General features: G+C 39.7%; 1 protein-coding gene across 1 annotated transcript in view; it reads right to left on the bottom strand.

The window, feature by feature from the left end:
- LOC109639547 (protein phosphatase 1 regulatory subunit 37) overlaps window positions 1-24,493 on the bottom strand; it is a 67,603-nt gene that overhangs the window by 27,184 nt on the left and 15,926 nt on the right. The window contains exons 5-11 of the mRNA XM_069535698.1: window positions 19,340-19,440; window positions 19,030-19,149; window positions 14,604-14,751; window positions 12,601-12,756; window positions 10,109-10,221; window positions 6,486-6,627; window positions 5,746-5,912 (exon numbers count right to left, since the gene is read on the bottom strand). Coding sequence (XP_069391799.1) covers window positions 5,746-5,912; window positions 6,486-6,627; window positions 10,109-10,221; window positions 12,601-12,756; window positions 14,604-14,751; window positions 19,030-19,149; window positions 19,340-19,440 — 947 coding nt within the window. The remainder of the gene's footprint in view (window positions 1-5,745; window positions 5,913-6,485; window positions 6,628-10,108; window positions 10,222-12,600; window positions 12,757-14,603; window positions 14,752-19,029; window positions 19,150-19,339; window positions 19,441-24,493) is intronic.

Raw genomic sequence — 24,493 nt, 5'->3', positions numbered from 1 at the left:
AGACTGTGTATAAAAAAGGTTTGGACAGGGGATGTTTCAAATATGGAAACATATTCAAGTGGACGTAGTCAGAGCAGTGTTTCCTTGATCCCCCCTCCTCTCCTGATCATCAGTTTTCCTTCACCTCCTCTCATTGAGAGGATAAAACATACTTGCCTCAACCCTGTGATCGTGCAGGTCTCACCTCTTGAAAGAGTGGGAGTGATTAAAAATGACAGAGACATGTCGACTGTTATCGTTCAAAGAGCTCCACCTCACTCTGTATCAGAACTAGCAAGTCCACAGGGGGAACCGGGGCAGGGAAGTGACTCCGCTCCCCTCTGGTCCCAATCCAGAACCCCCCTTACTCCCCTCACTACAAGTCCAAGTGATTACACTACACCCCCCCAGCCCTTCACTCGCACACACACACACGCTCAGAGGAGCTAATTAAGGCTTTAATATGCAAATGAGAGCTGCAGTAAATTACACAGCTGGCAAATATGCCTGTTTTTGCCTGAAAATACATCAGGAGAGCAGCGAGGAGTGTGTTGCTGCTGTTGCTGCTGCTGTTGTTGTTGTTGTGTTTGCAGAGACAGGGGATCGCCCCCTCCCAGCAACCTCAGCCCCCCTTTATCAGAGACTCATCCATGCTTTGTCCCTTTCAGAGGTATCAAGGGGAAAAGTCGACTCTGCACACGCAATGTTGTATTTTGTTGGGGGATACAACAGGAGTTCAATGGCTTTGAATATTAATGTACTGTTGACTAATATGTAGAGCTGGGTTTGTCAGGTCCATTTCTGATCTCTGATAACTGTCTGTTATGTCTCGTCAGTTATGTTAAGTTTATTCATGTTCTTGTGTGTTTGGCAGCACTAGGTGTTAAGTTAAACCTCACTCATGTCTAGTCTCGTTGTGCACTTCCTGTTTTATTTTGGTACTCACCTTTTCCCTCTCATTTCAGACCCTGACTTCCTCCCTTTATGTGATTTCCCGCCTTCATGATCGTCTTCCCCGCCCCTGATTGGTTTCACCTGTTTCCTACTTCCTCTTGTATAAATAGTCCTCGTCTCCCTTTGTCCTGTGCCAGTTCGTCATGTTCTGTCCCCACGTTTCAAGTCAGAGATTTTGCCATGCCAGGATTTAGCTTCATTCTTGTTTAGTATTTCTTGTTTATCTTAGTTTTGTTAGCGTTTTGGTTTTGCTACTTTGTTATCCTCTTCGTGAGCGTCTTTTGTTATGCACCTTTTGTGACTGGGAATAAACCTCTTTTTGTTATATCCACGTCTTGTCTGAGTCGTGCATTTGAGTCCACCAGTTTTCGTGCCTGAGGTCGTTACACTGTCTGAGTGACACAATTTCAATTACTCGGTTAAATTTTTTTTTTTTACAATTCTCAAACAATACATCCCAGACTGACTCCCTGTGTGTATGGCTCGCAGTTTATCAAAATCTTTGGTTATGACTTCCACTGGGAACACTGAGGTTCTGTCCTTTGTACTTTTACTTGACATGTTGTGGTTTCATAAACCCTGGAGGTAGGCTTGGATTACAAAAATTACAAAACATGCAACTGCCCTGTGGTCCCAACTCCCCAGAATCACATAACCCCCTGCGTCAGTTTACTATTATAATTAGTTGTAATTTGATTACTTGCAAATTCCTGAATCAATTTGCAAAATGTACATTATCAACAAAGAGGGGGACTGTGTCAAAATTCTGTTTAAAGACCTGGGTTGTATTTTTAATTTTGTCCATATTTCAAAATTAAATAATTCGATGTACATTTTTGAAGGTTAAATTAACCCAGATTAAACACAAATAAACTCTTTGCCTGTATTGCCCTATTAAATTTTTTTTCCCACACTGATACAAAAACACATTTTCCAGTGATTATCTAACTGCATATGACTCCATTGAAGAAATAAATCCATATCACACCCATTTAAGTTGTTCAGTACTGATTATACAGAAAGTTACAATGACAGTGATTAAATTCATCATTAAGTTTCAAACAGGAAAACAATCTTTCATTAAAAAAATCTGAATACTTTTGAAAATGTTTTCAGTTTTTATTTTGTGTCTGGTCAGTGTAGCTCCCATCTGGCTAAATCTCAGGTTGTGTGTTAATTGTGTGAAGGTTATTTTCTTTGTGTTTTTAAATCACTACCAGAGGACATATTCTGGATTTACAAGTGGCATTTTAGTTAAATGAGAACGCTTCCAGTACAATTTCTTTTGTCAGGTCAGAAATAAGATGTTTTCCAGTAATTCACTTGGTTAAATAGTAGACAACAACAGTCTTTCCTTTACAATCTCTGAGAGGTAAGAGTGAGCTGCATTGTGTGTTGTGTTTCCAGTGGTTGATTGATCTGGTAGCTGTGTAAGCCCTGGTCTCCCTGGCTGCTCCGAGCTTTTCCATACTGCCCTCTGAGGCCTTACTTGGAGGATTGTTCTGCCTGGTTGCTGGTGTCTGTCTATGTGCTCTACTCCCTAGAGCATCAGTGTCATCATGATGTGAGCTGAAACCTGGGTGCCAACTACATGCATGGTCAGGCCATCCTGTCACCTAGCCACCCTACTGGGACTGACCATGACAGGAGGGGTGCCCGAAAACATACCCAGAGACCTCTTTGTTTCACACTGCTCCAAAAATAAGACCACTGCTCCTTCAAATGGTCCCTGTGCAGAACATAGCAGTCTCTCCACACACCACACGATGCATCTTTTCTCTTGTGTAACACTCATACCTCATTCACTGAAATGGGATCTGAAAAACTTAACTGAGGTGTGAACTGTCAATGTTGTTGGATAAAATGAAGATTATGCTTTTATCTTTTTAACCATCATGCTTACAGCGTTTCCCAAATGATTAATTCAATTTATTGCAGCAACGGGAGTGCACATGCATACACACAAAGGTCACTCTCATGTGCAACAGATTCTGAGTAGGGTCAGGTACACTGACTGAAGATTGAAAGATAAGTTCTCGCCAGATAGAAAGAACTGTATTGGATGAGGTGAAACTATGCATCTACGTCTAGTGTCTGCATCTACAGTGAAAATGTCATGACCCATAACATGAGCCTGCAAGTAGTTCATGGTAGCATAAGTTCACAGTAGCATGACAGCGTGAGCAATCACCACAAGTTAGAGCTCTCTTATGTGTAAAAAACCTTTCGGTTCATTATGAAATTGTGGCAGGACAAATTAGAATACGGTGGGCCACCACAGTCTACGTAATTAATAGGAAAAGCTGTGTGTCCAATAAAAGCTTAATACAAGGGGATAAACAACAGGTTAAACATAATTCCCTGAGAACTACTACAATGAATATAATCTTTGGTGTTCTATTATTATGTTGCTTTTAATTTTTAGGTTCACAGCATTTCACACTTTTGCTCCACAGCTGATGAGAAATAAAATATAAGGTTATCTGTCATTACCACTAACAGCTGTAAGGCATCAAAGTCATGCACATTGAGCACAATTTCAAAAATGCAAGGCAGTATACATATGAAGCTTGGCTTAACAATGCAGTACAGTTGAGTTAAAATAACTTTATCCTAAACCCTTAAATAGAAAAAAGTCTTAAGTTGGCTTTTTCTCAAAGACCAACAACTCCTGCTGTCCCCCTCCACAGGAACACTGAAACAAGCACCTTCCTGTCGAACTACCCTCCGATAAGGGTGATGACACATATAGTGCTGTAGTTATCACTCAGTGATAACAGCTGACATGCAACATTCAAGAGAGGACACTCTCCAGTGTTATCACTGAACCCCTGTGCTGGAGAACAGCTGACAGGAAGCTCCCACTGACCAAAAGCAAATAAAAATATTTAAGCATCAAACAGGTAAACAGCCTCCCTTGTCTGACCCGTGATTAAGAGAGTGTTGGGCAGAAGGAGTTTAGTTCATTAGCCGGGTTGACAGAGTCCCCTGATAAGGATGTATAAACAGCTCCACCTTGCAGTGGCTACAGACACAACTTGCCCCTTGGAAAAGGCTGCTTCCCACTAGGGCCAGGGTGCATGAATATTTTAACAGGGTAAATAATTAATAATTAACAGAAAACAGGCCAGTGATCAAATGGGGCAGCGTGGCAACAGACATGAAAAATCAGACTCTTGTAAACAAAGACGAGAGAACCCAGATTTCCTCCCCTCGTGCAACCTTTTTTTCTCCCCCTTTAAATATGCGCATCTTCATTTGCCCCCTGCAAAGCTGCAAAACTACGCACATACTAAAGCACATGTATGAACACACAAATTCCACATCAGCAACTGTCAAATACAGACACAAAGTGCTGCCATAACCCCCCCCTGTCACTCAGTCACATACATGCCCACACTTATTTTCTGTTACAAGAATGAAATTTTCATGTATTCCTTGGCGACCCGGGGAATGTGACTGAGCGAGAACACTTGATCTGGCCACCCGCTGTGTTCTGATGGAAAGATTTTCTTTATAATACAACCGTTACTCCTCCCACCTGGATATGCCACACCAAGACAAATCCCAGCTGTGTGACTCCAAAACCTGACAGAGCTTAAAAATTCCCTTATTACCATTCGCTTAAAATACCCAGCCACACTAACTCCCAACAATGGTGGAAATGCTAATCACGTCTCTCGACGGCTTAGAGTAGCATGAAAACAGAGCCACCAATATGGGGGCTTTGGTGCATGAGCAAAAACTGAGGAAGAAGAAAGAAGAAGACGTCCCAGCTTTAATGACACACATTCACAGAAACGTCAGGACTCTTAAAAGCTGCTTCTCCAAAATCTGGCACATCTTGCCGCTTGACTTTAGCCAGAGGAGACATTTCATAAAAATCTGACTTAATCGTGTAAACAACAAGCAGACAAACAGAAAACCACTGCAAACAAAAATAAAACTACTTTGGAAGCTGTGTACGGATCGCCTTCAGAGTTAATTTTAAAATAAGCATCCCGTTCCTTGGAGATTTTAATTAATGCTTTAATATGCAAATACGTTAGCAGAGATAAAATCATGACAAACAGATGGCAAGTGTGGGTAATTATTTTGTGAATCCAGCAGGGGCATGTATTAAAGTTATGGCATCGTTTTCCTCAGGCCTCCGTAGCCATGGAAGGTAGAGAGAGAGAAAAAAATGCAAGCATCACTGATGAACTGAGACACAAATTACTTACTTGTGTCTCCAAGTGACAAATCTCTGAGTAAGTCTAAATCAAGTCACCAATATCCCATAATTTTAGATTAAAGGGGGAATTTAAATGAAACATGCCTGTTAGAAAGCACCAATAGTCATTTGACTGCCTACAGACAAACATGACAAGATCCCACTTGCCTGCACTTTTCCACCAGGAAGGACACAGGTCAGATATCAGAAATCACTATTTACATTTAAGTTCTGCAAAAAAAAAATCTTTATTTACCAATCCATCCAATCTAAATGATTAGCACTACAAGAATGAACTGGAAAAACAGCAAACTTCAAACATGCATTGCAAACATTTCTGTAATGCAGTTTCTTGTAAACTATCATTGAATTTATATCTGTGTGAAGCTAAAAGTGGGATGACATAATCTGCCATGATGATGTTTCAAAAAAGCTCTAGTACTAAAGCACTTTTACTTTTGTCTTTATCAGTAGTCTAAGTAAAGTCTAGATGTGGCTACCGAAAACCATTGTTCCAAAAGAGGAGCCACTGCACAAGGCCTGAAGACCAAACAAGGGAATCAGCGCTGTAATGACAGAAAAACAAGAACTGTACCTACCTGCTCCTCTGGGGTTGCATCATCCAAATCCAGATAAGCAAGAGAATGGTTTATCCTCAGGGACAGACACAAGGCCATTAGGCCCCCAACCTTCACCTTGTTCTGACGGAGGTCAAGGCGCTGAATGTAACGGTTCTCTGCAAGGAACTCGGCCAATGCCACAGCACCTCCACCCAAGAAAACACATCAGACACACATCAGAGGAGCATATACAGTACCTGCCAGGCCTGCCTAGCTAAGTAACCTATTTTACGTAGACTGCACTGTTAAAATTGTCTGAATTTAGGCTTTCCCATATATCAGTGTAATGCACAGATATTAACATTTTTATTTTAAAGAATAAACAATGCAGAATTGATGTGCATATATGTTGCATATTATCCAGTGATAGAAACAATTGCAACTTGTGGCCCTATCTCTGTTCAAACTTCACAGAGACACAAGTGGTTAATGTTTAACCAAAGATGCATCACTCGTATTTAAATTTAAGACTAATTTGAATATGGTTGCAAAGACAAATTCTTAAGAACAGAATGGGTTTATTCATTTAGTCAATGTCTTGATTTTGAATATTTGACTAAATTTGTCATCAAATGAATGAGAAATTACAGTAAATCATGTATTAAGTCAAAGTTATACAAAAAAATACCATCTTGATGATATCTTTGGCGCTAATTTCAAATCAAAACAGAGATATTCTACTACATGCACAAGTCATACAGTGTGTTGATTTTTTTTACCTTCACAGGTGATGTTGGCTTGGGCCAAGCCGAGCTGCAGCACTGAGCAGTTCACCATGAGAGGCGTCCTGATCACCTGGATGCCCTCGTTCCCCAGGAGGTTCTCAGCCAAATCCAGGACCTGCAGGACCTTCAGCACAGGCTGCAAAACATGGATTCTGGTTTCATATTGATTCATGTCATATTGATACTTAGGACCAGAAGCTATTTTGAAAAGATCGAGGGACACTTGGTATCAACAAAAAACTGAGGAATTTAAAATGTAAAAGTACATCAGTTCTGGTTTAAATTACTTTATCCAATGATAGGTCCTTGCTTTCGATTTCCGACTGTCGTGCACTGCTTTCAGTGTGCTACTGAGTGTGGAAAGAAGTTTTAATTATCATTATTATCATGCGGTCATTATTCATTTTCAAAATGTTTCCTCTCATGTTAAAAACTTAGAACTTCTGTTTCCAACTCTCCAGAGCCACATTAGCATGCAAGGTTGATTAGCTTTGGTGCACAAAGCTGGGGGTGTCTTGGGCTCAAGGGGCCTGTGTTGCCCAACAGCTTGAGGAGGATTGTGCCACCCACTCCTTGGTTGCCCCCTCGCCTCGCCACCCTTGTTAAACTCCTCTGGTCACTGCTCTGAAGAGAGAGAGCATGGGGGCGGAAAGAAAGCCACAAGAAAGCAGTAACAGACCCAGAGAGCATCCTCTTCTGAGTTAATTTGCACCGCAAACACACTTGAGAGCAGCCCCCCCCCCCCCCTTTTTTTTTTCCCTCGCTGAGTTGCGGCACACAGAGGCACCGGCACATCCAACGCATGGCGAGAAGCTTCTCTGGCAAGGAGGGTAGGAGGAGAGGGAGAAAGAGCTTCTCCAATGGTTATGCACAAGGGATAAAAGCAGACAATTAAAGACGCGACTACGTGGTTGAGAGTGTGTGAGAGTCAAGCATGGTTGAAGCCTGTCAAACGTAAACCACAGGAGGGTGAGTGAGAAGTTTAAGGGGGGTGTGAATCCACCAAACAGAGTATGCTTTCACACATGACATACTGGCTTGAAACAAAACAAAAAACAACAACAAAAGCATGCAAACTAAATGAGATGGGAGCTTGACATCAGAAGAATAATTTTTATGAAAATAATATATACAAAAAGTACATTTAAAAATGATCAGATTTTAAAATTGTAGAATCTGACTCAAATGGAATTAGACCCTAGACCCAGCCCTCATCTTAGTCCTTCAAAAGACAAGCCAGCCAGCCAGGAGGACAGAGAGGATACACAAGCAGAAAGATTAATAACAGCTTTCTTCGTCATCATATTCAATTCGACCAGCAACTGTATAATTATAATCATTATGGCCTGCAAGGACATCTACTTATCCTACTGACTGGCAGCACACATGAACAGCCCTCCTTAACACACATCTATTATTTAATCAAACTGTTCCTTCTTTTGGTAACACCAGGGACAGGCGGCGTGTGTGTGCGTGTGTGTGTGCGTGTGTGTGTGTGTGTGTGTGTGAGGCAGGCCTTTAATTTCTAGCCTTGACTTCCCCAATCGCCACTCACATGACAGGAAGGTGCGGTTTATCTTGCCAATCAGGCGGAAGGAATGCATGTTATTAGGAGTGTACAATGAAACCTGTGGAGGCTGGACATTTTTCAGAGTTGGAGTCCCCTGGATGAGGCTCAGCACTCTTCATTTCCTAAATTCTGGATAGAGGAAAACAGATTAGCTCAGCTAGTGTTAAGGTAATTGTACTACTAGGATGTGTTCATCTGCATCCGGTATCTATTGCACTTCTGTCCTCCATGGGAGAGGGACCCCTCACATGTGGCTCTCTCTAAGGTTTCTATGTTTTTTTCCTCCTGTTAATAGGGTATTTTTTGCTACATTTTCCTTACTCTTGTTGAGAGTTAAGGATAATGGATGTGACATCTGGTTATGAGACAAATTGTCTAACTAGAGTCCAAATAACATTTGCATTTGTTAGGTATGGAAAGGAGACTTTGATATATACATATTAATGGAAGATTCCAGACTCTGCTCTCCCCTCTGTAAATAACACCCTCCTGCTAGTGCTTGATTTAGAGAAATTTCCACCACAGTCTCAATAGATCACTTTGCTCCCAAAATACAGGCTCAGATCAATTGATTGATTGACTACTCCGATCACTTCATAATAGAATCATGTGAGTTTATTCTATACTCTTAATATTTTCATTGTAAAATTCCTTTCTTCTATTTTGTTCCAAAACTGTGGGACAGTAATACGAAGAGTGAATTTGGTGCTTTGGGAGATATCTTCTGGATTTTGTTTTGTGATGAATCCTGCCTGCCTGCTGAAGCTGTGGGCAGGATTTCTCCCAGTGACCATCAGGTCAGTGTGTTTGTGTGGGAGAGAGAGGGAGAGAAGGGCAAAGAGCACTGTTCCCCTTTTCTTTTTGATGTGGTTGATGCTGGTTTCAACTTTTAAAATAAACTGTGTACCCTACAATTTCTCTCACAGGGGATGGGGAGTTAGCTGAGAGGTGATGGTAGAATTGGCATGATATCAACGGGGGGAAGATATTTGGTCATTTTGAAGGGGATACGATATCGCCTACTGACTGTGACTAATTAATATTTCCTATGACTTACAAGTGACAAGTATTTTAGAGACTGAAGGATTAATAATGGCCCATGGTAGAGCAAACATATATTATCAGTCTACCAAAACTAAATTTAGTAGCAGGAAAATTACCACGACAAAGGCACATGCCAGGAACACACGGGAGGCGGAAGCCCCACGAAGCGTCAATCCTCGTGCAAGCAGCCGCTTGGCTGTTCACACCAGTAAGCGCATGTCTCCGCACTGGTCAGCCCGCGATTCCGCTTCTTCTGCTACTTGTAATCACACATAAAGTATAGCATGTAGGGGTTCAGGGGTAAATGATGATGGTCTTCACAATCACTAACTTACGCAAGTCTATAGCCCCCCCCCCTCTGTGACACAGATCTAAAAGCCATTTCACTCCAATTCCTCATGCACTCCACGATCTTTATGAATGAGTAAACTTAAACAGCTACTGCTTACTGGTCTCCTGTTCAGTGATGAGACAAGGGGCAATAATGTTATCAGTAACCTATATAACTCCAATAGTATATGTATGTGTGTAGCCAACCTTCACTTGTGCCAGAAAGAATGTTTCTGTGGAAACTATAATTACAGAGTAATGTACAATGTGTGGCGGTGGTGATAGCAGGGGAATTCCAATGCACACATGTGAATCACACCCCTCACCACAGGTATGTAAGGCAAGACACCTGCTAACTCTTGTAACTGTAAGTCCAATTTCATGTTCACACCCCCGCACACACCCCAAAATCAGACCCTGCTAATTTTGCTGCCAGAGAGGGATGTGCTTGATGATCCAGCAAACCCTTCATTTTAAGCCTTAATAGAGTGTGTTGCTCTGGTCTGTATTTACTTTAAATAGAGAAAGGGAAGTATATGTTCTAACTATCACAGCACTGACTTAAAATATCAGGTCTTTCTGTAGAGTTAAAGGCCCACATCATTTTTATGCATTTTTGAAACTTCTATTACTATCTATTATTACAAACTAACATCTGGTATTTGTTCCTTACCAGAGTCTTGGCCAGATGCACCATTCCCTTTGCAGTGATCTGGTTGTTCCTCAGCAATAAGACCTTCAGACCTACTGTCTGCCACCTCAGACCATCACACAGTTCCTCCAGACCTGCATAAAAATATAATTAAATTATAGTAATTAGCAGAGCATGTTCAAATTAACTGCTTGTCTGTGCTAACAGATGTTTGGTGGAAGTGTTATTGCAGTTTTATTTATGAATTGCGCTCTAGTAACGATGACAAGCAATGTGCTTAACCTTTTTACATACATGGATCTGTACTGAGATTATTAAGATGGAATGTGCAAGTTTGCATACAGTGTGACGAGGCTGCTGGCAGGTAAATTAAGTGGGTCACTCTGATCAAGGTAGTAACAAGTAACAATTTTTGTTGCACATGCTGACATTATGTGCAAATTTTATATAATGATAATGATTTCAGAATGTGTTCCCGTTAATAAAAAAGTTTGAGTTTTCATTAACAGAGTAAGATGAGAAGTTTATCAAGACACCATGTACCTCCCACTTAAAACTCATTTTCTGTTTAAAATTCACTGTGATTAGTGATACCTATCAATGAATTGTATCACGATAAGAGAGATAACCAGGATAACTTGTTAACTTAGCTACAGAAGGCATCAAAGGAGCAGAAATCACAAACAATTCATTCCCTTAATAAATAAATAAATACATGTATATTCAATTAATTATTCAAATCAAAATAACAATCAAATCGGTGAAGTCTGATTAATAAACAAACATCAAGAACTCATATTCACCAAAATATCAAATAATCAATAGGAAACAAATTAGAAGCTAAACTGTCCATTCAATAAACAAATGAAATAATAATTGTGGGGAAAAAACAGCCGGTTCCTGGCTCAACTGTCCAGAAACTAGTTTATCTTTTGTTTTCTCTTTCCTTCAGTTCCTCACATGTTCTCGTCCATGCTGCCTTTGTTTGATTTTTCCCTCTGTTTTTTGGCTCATGGGTGTGTCCAACTTATCATCTACCTCATCCCTCCTTCTTTTCCTGCTGAGGTGTAAAGGGCCATTCTGACTATTTAATTTTCTCCTTAGTGTTACAAGTGAGATTCGAGAGTGTATGTAGATTGATATTTTAGCTTTGAACCCAGTTGGTCTTCTTGTTTTGCAAAGCATAAAAAGAGAACATTAACTTATTTAAACATAGTTGTAAACTTGTCATCGCATTGTGGTAGCACTAAATTACTAGTGTTAGGTAGCTGTTAGTTAGCTAACGTTAGCAAGCAAGTTACAGTGTTTCATTTGACTTGTTTTGGTCTAATAACAGCAAGACAGCGGTCGTGTTTTAACACTTAATCAGCTGACCTGCACAGAAGTGAAGGGAGAGGATGAGAAGGGCAAGATGAGGACCACCCAACTCGTGAAGAAGCGGTCAGGGTTACTGTTTGATGCCTTGATAATAAAGCAGCATTGGCATAGTCACCCACCTTTTGGTGGAGTGCCAGTGATAACATGGTGTACTTGTGGCAACTGTAGGGACATACCAATGGTCCATAGGTATGTCCCTACTGGAGAGGAAATGCTCTGGCCTGAAAACTGTGTGAGTCTACCACCAAGTTTTAAAACATGCAGGCAGTACCAAGAGAACATTATGGTATTACGCCATATGAGAGAGCCTGGGGATGACAACAGGCAGTACCGTTATGCAGTGTATCAGCATTTTATTTACTGGCAACATGGCACTGTAGGCCAGGGAAACTGTCTTGTCATTCCCAGCTGCTGTGTTTGGAGGATTAGGGCGTTAAGTTTCCTGATCCACAAGCACAATACACAGGTTTTATGCCTGATTTTTTATTATTGCTTTTCTATATTAAATTTTGTATAAATGTATTTCTTTTGTCCATTATTTACATTTGTTAAATTGAGTTTACACTGGAATTAAATGAAACCATTTCTTGCGGGTGCAGTTCCTGTTCATCTGTGAAAAATGATGCTGCTGTACCATTATACAAAAACAGAAATCTCTTTTCTTTGATCATCTTTGTGGTGGAACTGTTGCCAACAAAGCCTTGTTTCCACCAAAACAACCTGGAACTTTTAGTCCCAGGAACTTTTGTCAAGGGAGTAAAAGGCTTCTGCAGGACTGTTTTTCACGTAGGTTCCAAGGGAAGGGAATTAATTCATGTGAAACACTCTATGTCGAGCGACACTATAACAACACTGAACTTTCCCCAGGACCTAGAAACCTTTACATATTCTTCTTTTTTTACGAAAGTACCTCAACCTTTGGGGTGGGGCTTGCAGCACTAAACATACATGATTGGTTGAGTGCTAGGTACAAAGGTTCCATAAAGCAGAACTAAAGCAGAACTAAGGTTTGACAAGACTAAAGGCTCTTCCAGACCTTTACACATTAATATATGACATATTTTCACATATACTTTTTGCATTGTCAAACTTTTAATAAATGTCTTATCATTCTGTACCAAAGAAGAGCATTTTACCAGCATCTGCTACAGCATTGTTGCTGAGCTCCAGAGTCTGTAAAGTGGTGTTGTAGCGTAGCAGGTCTCCAAGCTGCAGAGCATCCTGGTAGCTGTTCAACAAGTTGTTGGTCAGGTGGAGCTTTTGCAAAGCCCGGTTCATCTTCAGTGCACCAACTATGGGCAGCAACAAAAGAAAACAGTGTTCATTAGATAAGGAATACAATCTTGTATTTCATTCACTCATTCATTCAGTATATTCACTCCCCTAAAGTACAACCACCCAGTTAGCACAACATGACAATTATTGTAAGTTGTAAGATTAATCCCCAGATACAGTTGTTGGCTGTTGGGAACCCAGTTGCGGATCAGGTCTTTGGGGAAGGATAGGTAGATTTTCCTGCAAGGTCAAGGGATTTGCATGCAGGGGGTGGAATCTTATTGGAGAATGTGAAGCAAGATAAGTAAGGATCCGTGCTGGAACAGTCATACAGACACATGTGGCCTTATAAGTAATAGGCAGTGAGAACCATTAAGTACAAAAATGTGTTTTTCCAATGGAAAAGAGGGCCATGCTTCAATCCCTGACTCAATTAAAACATATAGATTGGTATAAATTGATGTTAGATATGATCCACTGTAGAAGTGCCAAACACTTAACATTTAACTTCATGTAACTGGGATAGACTGATTGACGGTAAGTGAACTTGAGCATGAAGACGTAAGCACAGCAGGAATTGTTGCCTCCTGAAATTACGGCTACAAAGATCAAGTGATACTCCATTCTAATAAGAACAAGGCCTGCAAGACATTGCGGAGGCCTGTGTCTTCTTTGTGCATGAGAACTTACTGAACAACTGTCACATTTCATGACCCCCTTTTAAAAATGACTGCCATTGCTTTTTTTCAATATTTTCATTATGGTTATTCATCACAGCTTTAGCTGATGTTTTGGAGGCTTAAGCTGTATTTATGAGTGTGTTGTGGACATTCCCTGTGCACTTGTGTAATATGTACTGTACTGAGGTACACATGTGTCTGTGTTGCCTGAGCCCTTGCTGCCCTTGCATCCCGATCGATGCTGCAGATTTGATCAAGCCTGTTGGGCTGCATGTAGAATGCCAACATTGTCATTAGTCACAGTGGGGACCAAATGGTGGAATCGTTGGGATTGATCCGGTTGACTCCACCGTGAGCGCCCAATACTGCAATCAGAGGCCCCTCCGATCGAAAGCAATGATCCTCAGTCGGGACCCCCTGTTGGGAGGGAAGGTGGGGGCTCAGCACAGGCAGAGAGTAGGGTGGAGTAGGGTGAGGAATGGATGTGGAGGATGGAGGGATGCAGCGATGTGTGTGTGTGTGTGTGGGTGGTAGGGGATAATGCACAGACACTAAGATATAAAATCAAACTTATCCAGGAATAACAAGTTCTTTTTCTATGCCAAACTGAGAGGAAGACTGTGCTCATGCTATGTTTCATCTCAATGAAATGTATTTTACCATGACTTGAGATAGTGTACCAGAGTTTAAAAAACACTCCATTTTATTTTGTATTTGACTATCTAATAATGAAATGTAATACACGGTGAGAAAATTGCTTTTATTTTTTCCTCATAATGACTTTTACTGCCACATCACTATCTAGCTCAGCACCTTGTGGCCTCTTATTACCTACCCTTTATTATGTGTGTGTGTGTGTGTGTGTGTGTGTGTGTGTGTGTGTGTGTCCTGGCTTCCAGAGCTCTTATAGATGTGTGCATTGGTGTGTAAAGTGACAGGTAAGAGATTAGGCCTCTAATCCGGGTCTAGACCTGCAGAGAAGGTCACAGGTCAAAATCTGGTCCTGCTGGCCACAGGACGAACAAAGTCATCCACCCACGCACACATACACAAAATATCCCACGCTTATGCACATGTACTTGTTTGAACACAGAGTCCTCACTTGCACATGCACAATATTTAAAGGATAATCCTCAGGGGTATTCAGTAAGGACATTTTGTTTGTGTGTGAGTGTACATCATACCCAAGGTGTATAGTGGCATGCCACTGAGCTGGGCATTGTGAAGGTGCAGCACTGTGAGCCGGCTGGTCAGCAGAGCTTTAGACAGAGACAGGGCCGGGTAGTCGACCATGGGCATGTTACACATATCCAGTCTGGACAGACAGACACTCTGAAACACACATATACATTGTTGTATGCAAGGAATGCAGTAGATGCAGACAAAAAAACAGTTGAAGACATATCTAATGTGACAAAAAAGGAGAAACAGAGGAATAGAGGACGAGGATGTGGGGAGAAAATAGCTTCATCATCTGTTGTCAAAAGGCCCGGGTTCATCTGTTGTCAAAAGTGGACAGGCTGGAGGTGAGGAGTTGCAATCTAACACTGGCCCTATCTGCCCTCCCTCACATCAGAAACTGAGCAGAAACTGGGAAGAAGATAACATGCCTGAGTGATGTGATGGTCAGATGGACACTGCAGGGTGATGATGCCTAGACGTGACGGAGGGTTGGCTGGGGCAGATGTATTTTGCGTAAGGGTTTGGAACTATTCTGTGGGTTGATATTTGGGGTTTTATAAGGTGTGGGAAATTGCTGGATAATCTGGGTTGTAAAAGTAGGAATGTTGGGTTTAGAATAGTAGGACAGAGTCATATTATTTTCATTTATATAAATAATGCAATATCAAAGCTCTTAACTCGAAGGAACCCAGATTCTGCAGGTTGAATTTTGTCAAAGCATGCAGTGATGCAATATGTCATACAAAGTGAGATTATATTATTATCCTTTTATTTTGCTAAATACATTCAGGAGGAAATATAGTATGTTCAGTGGTTAGTTTGTTTTATAGGTATAGTGTTAGATCCTGAAACACAATGGATATTTGAGTGTATAAAGTAGCAGACTGGGGGGGTCACATTCTGCTTCCTATTATTGTAGTTTATTGATGTTGTTTAAGAGTTAGTTAAGATTTGAGAATGACTTCTACTTCGACTTAGCATTTATTGCCTAATAGTAAATAGTTTCCACTTCATAAAACTATCAGCATTACATTTTTAACAAAATGTGTTAGTTATTGCAGATGAGTTGTACATCAATGTAATTTGCAACATGCAGGGGTTGAACCTGCATAAACCTGTTGTGGGATTTAGGTGGATGTTGGTGAGAGTACATCTCAGAGAGTGCATCTAGACAGAAGGGCTTTTTCTAAATTTATCATTATCAGTTCATTTCTGTAACAATCATGATTAGCAGGCGAAGTAAATCTTAACAAATGATTTGCATTGAGTTCTATTTTTGTAAACTTTGACACATTTATTGACCTCATTCAAAATCCCACTGACATTTGTAACAATGTTCACCTGCAGCTGTGACTCTGTTCATCAAACACTAATATGCTGTACAATGACAAGTAGGGGTAATTCAGGCAGACATGCTGGTACCGGAAGCTGTCACCAAAGATGAAAAAGAAGAAGAGGAAATTGTACAGGGTCCCAAACGAGTGGATTTATCAGAAAGGAAATTATTTTATGTATCACTCTCTACATTGTGATAAATGCAAAAGTAAGTCAATCATCAAATCAAAATGTATTTGTATAGCACATTTCATACAAAGTAATTTCAAGGTGCTTTAATAAAGCTGAAGAGAAAGAGAGAGAGAACGAGTGACAAAGAGCTAGCCGTAGGCCTGAGAACAGGTCTTTAGCTAGCATTGAAGAGTACATGCTTATACAGTCTATGGTGTGCATGTGTATATTTTTCTTAATTAATTCTTCATTTATTTCCAAAATTATGCTGAAAATATCACCATGGCAGCTATTTCACATGTAGTCAAAAATTATGTGGCATTCACATTCTTTCTCTCTCCTTTTCTGCAGGTACCCGATTGGTTATGTTGCAGTCATTGGTTGTCTTCAGTTGCATTATTACCTTTTGGTTTACATGCACCTTGCAAAATATGATGTAGCTGCTGTTTTGTCATGGCCTTAAGAGCCGGGTTGTGACAAAATGATCTAATATTTTGGTATGTTACCAAGCATTCTGTACCATAAATACACATCTGACATTTGTAACAAACCAAATGGCTTGAAAATCGTGTTTTCCATTTTAATTGTGGAGGGACTTCCTTACGTGTTTTATAAGATTTTATAAGATGCAGCAAGGTGGCCCAGGTTAGATTCAAGATTTGTGAATGTGTTCTTTTTTTTCTATTGAGTGATAAGCAATGTGTCACACACATCCTGAGAGAGAAAGAGAGAGAGAGAGAGAGAGAGAGAGAGAGAGAGAGAGAGAGAGAGAGAGAAAAAGAGTGTGAGTGTGTGTTTGCATGCGCTGGATGGGTAGTGCACCAAACCACTGTGAGGCAAATGAGAGGGTGGGCTCAATCTCTCAAAACTTATAAATGCTTTATGTTGCTTTCAATGCATATTATTTCACCATGTGAAACTGTATAGTATTTTTGCAATGATAATGAGGGGCACAACTCCCAGGACTTGGGTGTGTCTTTTCTCTTGCAATTTCTCTGCGTCTCCCTTTTTTAAGATCCATTACTTAATGACACCAGTACAGATCCCAAAGAGGAGTTATTTAAAGATGTGATTGGGCCAGCCCAGTGTTAATTAACAAAAAAACTAAACAATTGGCCGATCTCTGTTATGGACCGATCAAACAAAAAAAAGACAACTGCATCAGCCCTAAAGGCATATTGGACCATCAGGAAAGTGCCTGGTATGCCAGATGGTCATTCTAGCCCTTGGTGAAGTTATCAACCATGGCATTGCATGAAGTCAGGGGAAGGGGCACAATGCTAGCATACTAATTGATAAACATATCTATGGCACTTCTTGGCATGCTTAAGGCAGGCCATATAAAAAATGTATGGAAATAGTTACACATTCATTGTAAACCTTGCAATCTCAGACTGTCATGTTAAGACCCTCTGAGATGACTCGGATGAGCATGTGGCCTCTTTTGCGTGGAGACCATGGAACATGCTGTGAGACAGACAAATGATTCTAGTAGATCAGTACAATGTGTGCTGTCAGTGCAAGCAAGGTACGCAGTGCTTGACCTGTTAAAGCTAAGTACAGAAATCAATTAGGTGATACTGAATTGGAAGTGATAGCTCCCTTCTCTGATCTCAGAACAGTGTTCTGTCCAATAAAAGATGTGATGTTGCCACACCTTGCGTGAGATTTCTGTGTTGTTGTCACTGCGTCTGAGTGAAGAATCTCCTGCTACATTGTTCATGTATGAAAGGCCAATCCCAAGAAAGCCTGGACAAAATTTTTTGGACATTCTCCAGAGTTCATGTCCGAAAAACGGATTCAGTGTCACGGCTTGGGCCGTTTGCATTGTGGATCTTTGTCCCTCCTCCTTTCCTCCTGTGTGTGTGTGTGTGTCTGTGTGTGTGTGAGTATGTGTGGACGTGGGCGCAGCTTCTACTCCTGGCACCTGGTGTGAGTCCCACACCGGGTGGCAATCATCCTCATCACCAGCACTACAAAGACTCTGGCTTCCCCGCTACTCATCACCAGATTGTTACAGTTACTCCAGTGGTACACACTCTTGGCCTCACTTCTAGTGTAACCCTTCTATGAAGAATCTTCTCACTGTTTTTGTGCTGCATTAACTTTGCTTCTCCTGTGCCTCAGGACCACCAGAGAGTTACCTGCCTGCCCTCACTCCTGCTCACCCCCAGCCTGCCTGCCACGCGCGATACATTAAAACCCTGTTCTTTACAAGGACTGTTACTCCCTGTGTCTGCTTCCGGGTCCAACCACAACGCACCGTAACATTCAGACTGTCATTGTGTGCAGTTTGCAATCAGCATGGCAGCTTGAGCACCATCTAGTATAGGTCCCACATCACCATTGCAGTACCACATACTTCATGGATGAATTTTGTTTTGGTCATTTTCTGATCGTGAGCTTTACAAGGAAATCTTAGTATTTAGTAATATGTTAAGTTATGTGAACTGTAAGTTCATCCATCTAAAATCACACTGAGCTAATTTACCACAGTACTGTATTTGACCAAGCAAATATATTTTCTCCTCCAGAAATTTAGAATACCAGACAGACCAAAAATGTGAAGTTAAAACTTGAGGTATATTCAACGAAAAATACTATTTCAGAAATGTTAAACAAAGGTTTTAAATTTCAGAATTTTTTTTTAACTCATGCTCAAAATCCTTATATTGAGGTAACAAAATGTCCTGCCTGAATCCCACAGACATGAAAGTCCATTTGTTTTTATACTTTCTAAGTTTGTGTGTGTGTGTGTGAATGTGTTTATGCTCGTGTTTGCTGTGAGAGACATCATACCCTGTTTGCTTTGCCCTGCATCTCCAATCCATGTAATGTGCACAAAACTCACTTTCTAGGATCTACATTATCCCTTGGAGAAAGCCCACAAGAAAAGATTACTATTCCACTGCGTCAGCCAACCTGCTTTATCAAATGAGCGAGGGCCCTCCAACCGGATGTTCCCATACTGCTGTTGTCAGAAATGTCAAGATGGGTTGTAGATTCATAGTACAAAATCATATCCAGCAAAGACGATGCTTCCTGGAAATAAATAAAAAGTCAGGTAGAAAAAGTGAGGAAAGCAAGGCCTCAAATTTGAAAGGAATGTTATGAAGTTCTTTTTTAAATAAAAAAAAGCCTCTAATCTGATACAGGGTGAGTCTTGAATATGAAACTGTGTTGAAATTGGAAGACGAAGATGAGCAAAATAAGTTTTGCTCATAAAACTCACATTTTCTTCCAGTTGGGCTGCCTGCAGATTGATGAAATCAAAGTGCAGTGATTTCAGGACGACTTCCAAAGCTTCACAGGAGCGGTGGTCTAATCGCTCACCTTGATAGAGGCAAGCAATCAAACAGAAGATAATTGGGAGGCTGTTTGCTAACAGGCAAAATTGCATAGCTTTAAATGTGCTTCATTCTTTTTCTGAAATGAAGATTTCAGCAAAAATCACGACAAAACAACTTCCTTGATAGGCAAAGCTTATTTGTGTGCGTGCGCATTTTTTCTTTTAATGCAGTTCTGAGACTTTATCGGAAGAGAGAAAGATAAATAATGACATCTCCAGTTAGAAAGAACAGAATGTAGTTTTTCATTATTGGACTGACAAGACGTGACTGCTCGAGTGTCCATTGATTTCTGACTGTCTGTGCAACCCTGTAATCAATTAACATACACCAACACAACTTCTTAAATTCCCTGATCTGATTACTTTGAGATGCCTGCCTCCAAAATGATACAGAGTATGAAGTTAACAATTTAAAATTCATATAACCACAGTCACTTCAACAACGTACAAATACATTTCTTTTCTCTTATCATTATTGTTTACAAGAACCCAATGGTGGAGGATTAGTACATTTATCTAAATATAGTTATAGTTACTTGTACTATTAGATCAAACATGTTTTACTGCATGACAGCTTTAGATACTAGTAACTAGTTTTGCAGAGGAATATTTTACAAACATAATAACATCTGATCACTTTAATCATTTAGTATTATCTATGTTCTTATGATACATTTTTCACAGCCACTGTTCACTGTCTTTTTACAGTCCTATACATTACTCTCACTTTATAATTTTAGTTATCTGCTGTGATTTTTAACAGTTGTGGACATTTCACTTATGTCGTTGTTGTTTTCCTTCTTTGTTTTTATTTGTTTTTTTTAACATGCTCTATGTGCCTTAGAATTGCCCTGGAGGGACAAATAAAGTTGTTTTGAATTTGAACATAACGAAACAATAATTTAGTAAAATATGAATAAACTACCTAGCAGTACAAACAGCAGTAAACTAGTAAAATTCTCTTTGACCCACTGCAACATTACATTGCTACTTACCTGTTTATGTATCAACACTAATAATAATAATAAAACAATAGAATATAAATTCACAATACTGATATTGGCTGTTCTGTCTAATATGCACTGTTATAATCAATATGATTTTTACTTCACTGTTTTTCATAAATACATGATTTTGATATTTTAGCTTGTAATTTACAATATTTAACATAGTAACACATTTCTGTATGCTTTTATATACAATTATATCAAAATACTATTAATACAACTTTTTTAAAATTATTTTATACATTTTTAATTTGGCATCATGCACTTTAATGAATGTTTTACTTTTATCCTCTACTATGTATTTGTATGTTAGTAGTGTAAGGTTTATGTGGGCTTGTTTCTAACTATTTTGTTTAGGATGTTCAATTCATCATGTAGTCTAATATTAATAATAAAAACTTTATTTATATCACACTCTCCAAGTGCTTGACATAAAAATGCAATTAAAACAAAAGGGCCTGCGTCCTGCAACAGTCTACATTCACATGTGCATTTAAGTCAGTTGTCCTTAAAAATATGCACAAGCCGCATGGTCTGATCAGTCATATCAGGATCTGCCGGGCTACAAAGAACTCCTTCACTGTGGTACTGAATGAATTGACATTTGTTTAACCAATTGCCAACATTTTGTGTAAGGTTATTTAATATATTGCCAACATTTTGTGTAAGGTTATTTAATATATTGCCAACATTTTGTGTAAGGTTACTTAATATATGGCCAATGTGACACTAATTAATATTTGCATTGACAGAAAGTTTTATGCAGTTTCTTTTGTCGTCCTTCCTTTTAACAAAAACATACTGAATCATGACACCAAGTCCCAGATACTTAACAAAGTTTGTATCATATCTACAAAGTAGCCCTATAGTAAACATTTATTGTATATTATGAATACATTATTTTTACCTCAGTATGGTACAATACAATACTGCTCCCTGGATTCTATCTTCATTCACACATTTTTCATTCTATCAGCATTGCTCTCACTAGTCATCTGTCCTCTGTAGAACGTATGTGTTCTCAACATGTTGTGTTAAAGCTCTTTCCCCTCCTTTTCCTTTTCCAAATGATTATTCAATTTTTTTTATCCAACCATTAATCCTTTTGTTTCTGTGATTATTGTGTTTTTAGGAATGATTATCAGGGATCACAGTTAAGGTTTCATTTTGATTATTGGAATGTGCCATATGTGTTTTATTTTTTAAATATATACGCAATCTTCTGACTGATGTGCTTTTGCCATTGAATGTAAGTAATGATTGCCCTAATCACAGGTCACACTCCAAGTCAAACTGTGACTGATCCAAACAAACCATGGGACTCTCTTTCTCTGTCTCTCTCTCTCTTTCTCTCCCTCTCTCCTAGGTTCTTATCTCCTCAGCCAAGAAGGGGAAATGATAATTAGTATCATAAGTTTTTCCAAAATGATACTTTCCCCCTCTGTTTTAACAATAATCACTTAACTGAGTGATGGTAGAGGATGTGTGGGTTGGGAGGGAGTGTCATCTGAAATCTCATTTTTTTAACCGCCCTGCGTCGGGGAGATAATAGGCAGCAACACCGGCAGTCAGATGTCATCAGTGTGTAACAACAATGACGCCCATCATGGAAGTTTTACACTGCTGCTGTAGTATTTCAGAGAGCTGACAAAGTTTTAAAACCTTCAAAGAGAGGACAATTTGGCCTGTGTCTATTTTGGATCAGAGTTTTAATTAAGGTTTTTGTCCATTTGTTGGATCAAATTTACTTTACTCCCTTTAAACTAGGAGAAACCTCTAATGTGGGCGGCCATCTGCCTCAACTTGTTGGGGTGAATGGAGAAAGTGTCCAAACTGTACAAATTAAAACCTTGTGAGTTTTCATGACAACTGAAGTTCACCATAGGTTCTCTTTGATGTTTGGAAGGGGAAGGTGAAATGAGGAGTATTCAGCTGCAACATGCACCTTCACCTCTAGATGTCACTAAATTATACACACTGAACCTTTAAACAATATAATAACCTCAGCATGGGGGATTTGTGACATTGTTGCTGTTTCTTTAAATTCAGTTGATCTTTGAATGATTTAAAACTGGATGGAAACACAACCACTTTCTCTCTTCAGCTCTCCCTCTCTCGGTCTATAATTTCCCTCTGTTTCCCCCTCTCCTCTGTTTTCTCTTCATTCATTTGCACTTGACCATCAACCATCCTTGGACTTGATCTTTGTACTCCAGTGCTTTCTAGAAAGCAGTTTTAATTTAGGTAACAAAGGTAGAACCTATAGAGGACTTAATCAATTAACCCTAAGGTGGTAACTCAAAGAGTTTTTAACACCTGAACAGCTTATCTGAGTTGGTTCAACTCTGAATATGGTCACTGAGTTAAACCATGGTGACTGAAAAAAGCGATCATCAACAGAGCTTCGATACTGTAATTCACCATGGAAACTGGTAAAAACAGAGCTACCGTTTAATCCAGTAGAAACAGAAAGATTAATGTGTAACATTAAGGCCCATTTATCTTAAAAAAACAACGGAAAAAACAACAGAAGCAGTGAAAGAGACTGATAATAGTTAACACGATTCAATATTATTCAGTGTATTCCACTGGACCACGTTATTAGTCTTTACTTTCCTTAATAGATGCTGAAGTGCTGCAATCCATCTGTTTGTTATAATAAATGTCAACTTATATGTATTCATCTGTAACTTGATGGGGACAAAGTGCTGCTCAAACATATAATACAATAGTTCAGTCATTCACAAAGTGTGGGCCATGAAGCCACTGCAGGTGGGCCGTGAGAGGTCATCAAAAAATGCATGAATATAAAAGTTTCCGATTTGAAAGTATGCATTAAATTACCACAAAATATTTATGATTAATCTTTAAAAAAGCAATCACACAGGTAATGAAAAAAAGCCATGACATTTAAATTCAACATTTCTTATTATATTCTTATTTTATCTGACCTACATAACAGGTGTCATTGTATTTGCTGAGGGTCACATTAACACCTGAATGCATCATGCATCATTAGTAGGGAACTGTAGGTGAGGGAAACTTTGAGCTTTTAGGGCGAAAGAGGCAAACTATGACGAAATCAAAACTAAAATCAAACTGTAATCAAACTAAATCATTCATCATCAAAAAAAGGGGACTCGCAGAAAGTACTCAAGTGAGTACCTGTTGCTTGTGTGTATGCTTTGCTTTGACATGCTAGTTAACGAGGCCTTGAAACCATGTGAACTGCCACACCATTTAGAAACTAAATATGGACAATATTTATCTAAGTCTCGAGAATTTTTGGAAAAAAAGCTGAGAGAGTATCTGAGTCAAAGGAAATCAATCGAATCCACGTGTCACTGGGAGTGAAAATGCAAAGGCACTGGAGCCGTCATACCGCGTAGCTAAGATGATAACAAAAACTGGGAAGCCACACACCATCGGGGAAGATTTAATCCTGCCTGCCACCAGAGAGATGGTTGGAGTGGTTATTGGTGGGAAAGCAGCTAAACACCTGAACATGATTTTCATTGGATAACACAGTGAAAGCTGCATTGATGAATGGCTGAAGATGTGTTGAAGCAGCTCGTGAGCAGAATACGAGCAAGCAACTTTTATTCTATCCAGCTCGACGAATCGACCGACATTGCAAGCTTGTCAAATTTGCTTGCTTTTGTTAGATATGAATATGATGGAAAAATACATGAAGATTCTCTGTTATGCAAACCTTTACCCTCACTCACTACAGCAGGGACCATTTTTGAGAATCTGAATACATTCATGGTTTCCCATGTTATAGACTGGACGAATCGTGTGGGGCTCAACATGGCAAGAAAACTAACAGGAGTTGTGAAAAGGGTCAAAGATGTGGCTCCAATGGTCTCTGTGGTGTATCCACCACAGTGATGGGGAGCATCCATAGGCAGCTTCTCCTGCACACTAAAGTGTGGTGGCTATTGCACGGTAAGGTGCTCACTCAACTTTTTGAACTGTGTGATGAGCTCCGGACATTTCTTGTGAACTGTCAGATCGTTTCTGTGACTTC

The sequence above is a fragment of the Paralichthys olivaceus genome, chromosome 12 (assembly GCF_024713975.1).
Source record: "Paralichthys olivaceus isolate ysfri-2021 chromosome 12, ASM2471397v2, whole genome shotgun sequence".
Lineage (NCBI taxonomy): Eukaryota > Metazoa > Chordata > Actinopteri > Pleuronectiformes > Paralichthyidae > Paralichthys > Paralichthys olivaceus.
The sequence above is the reverse complement of the archived record's forward strand: the minus strand, read 5'-3'. Positions and strand labels throughout refer to the sequence as shown.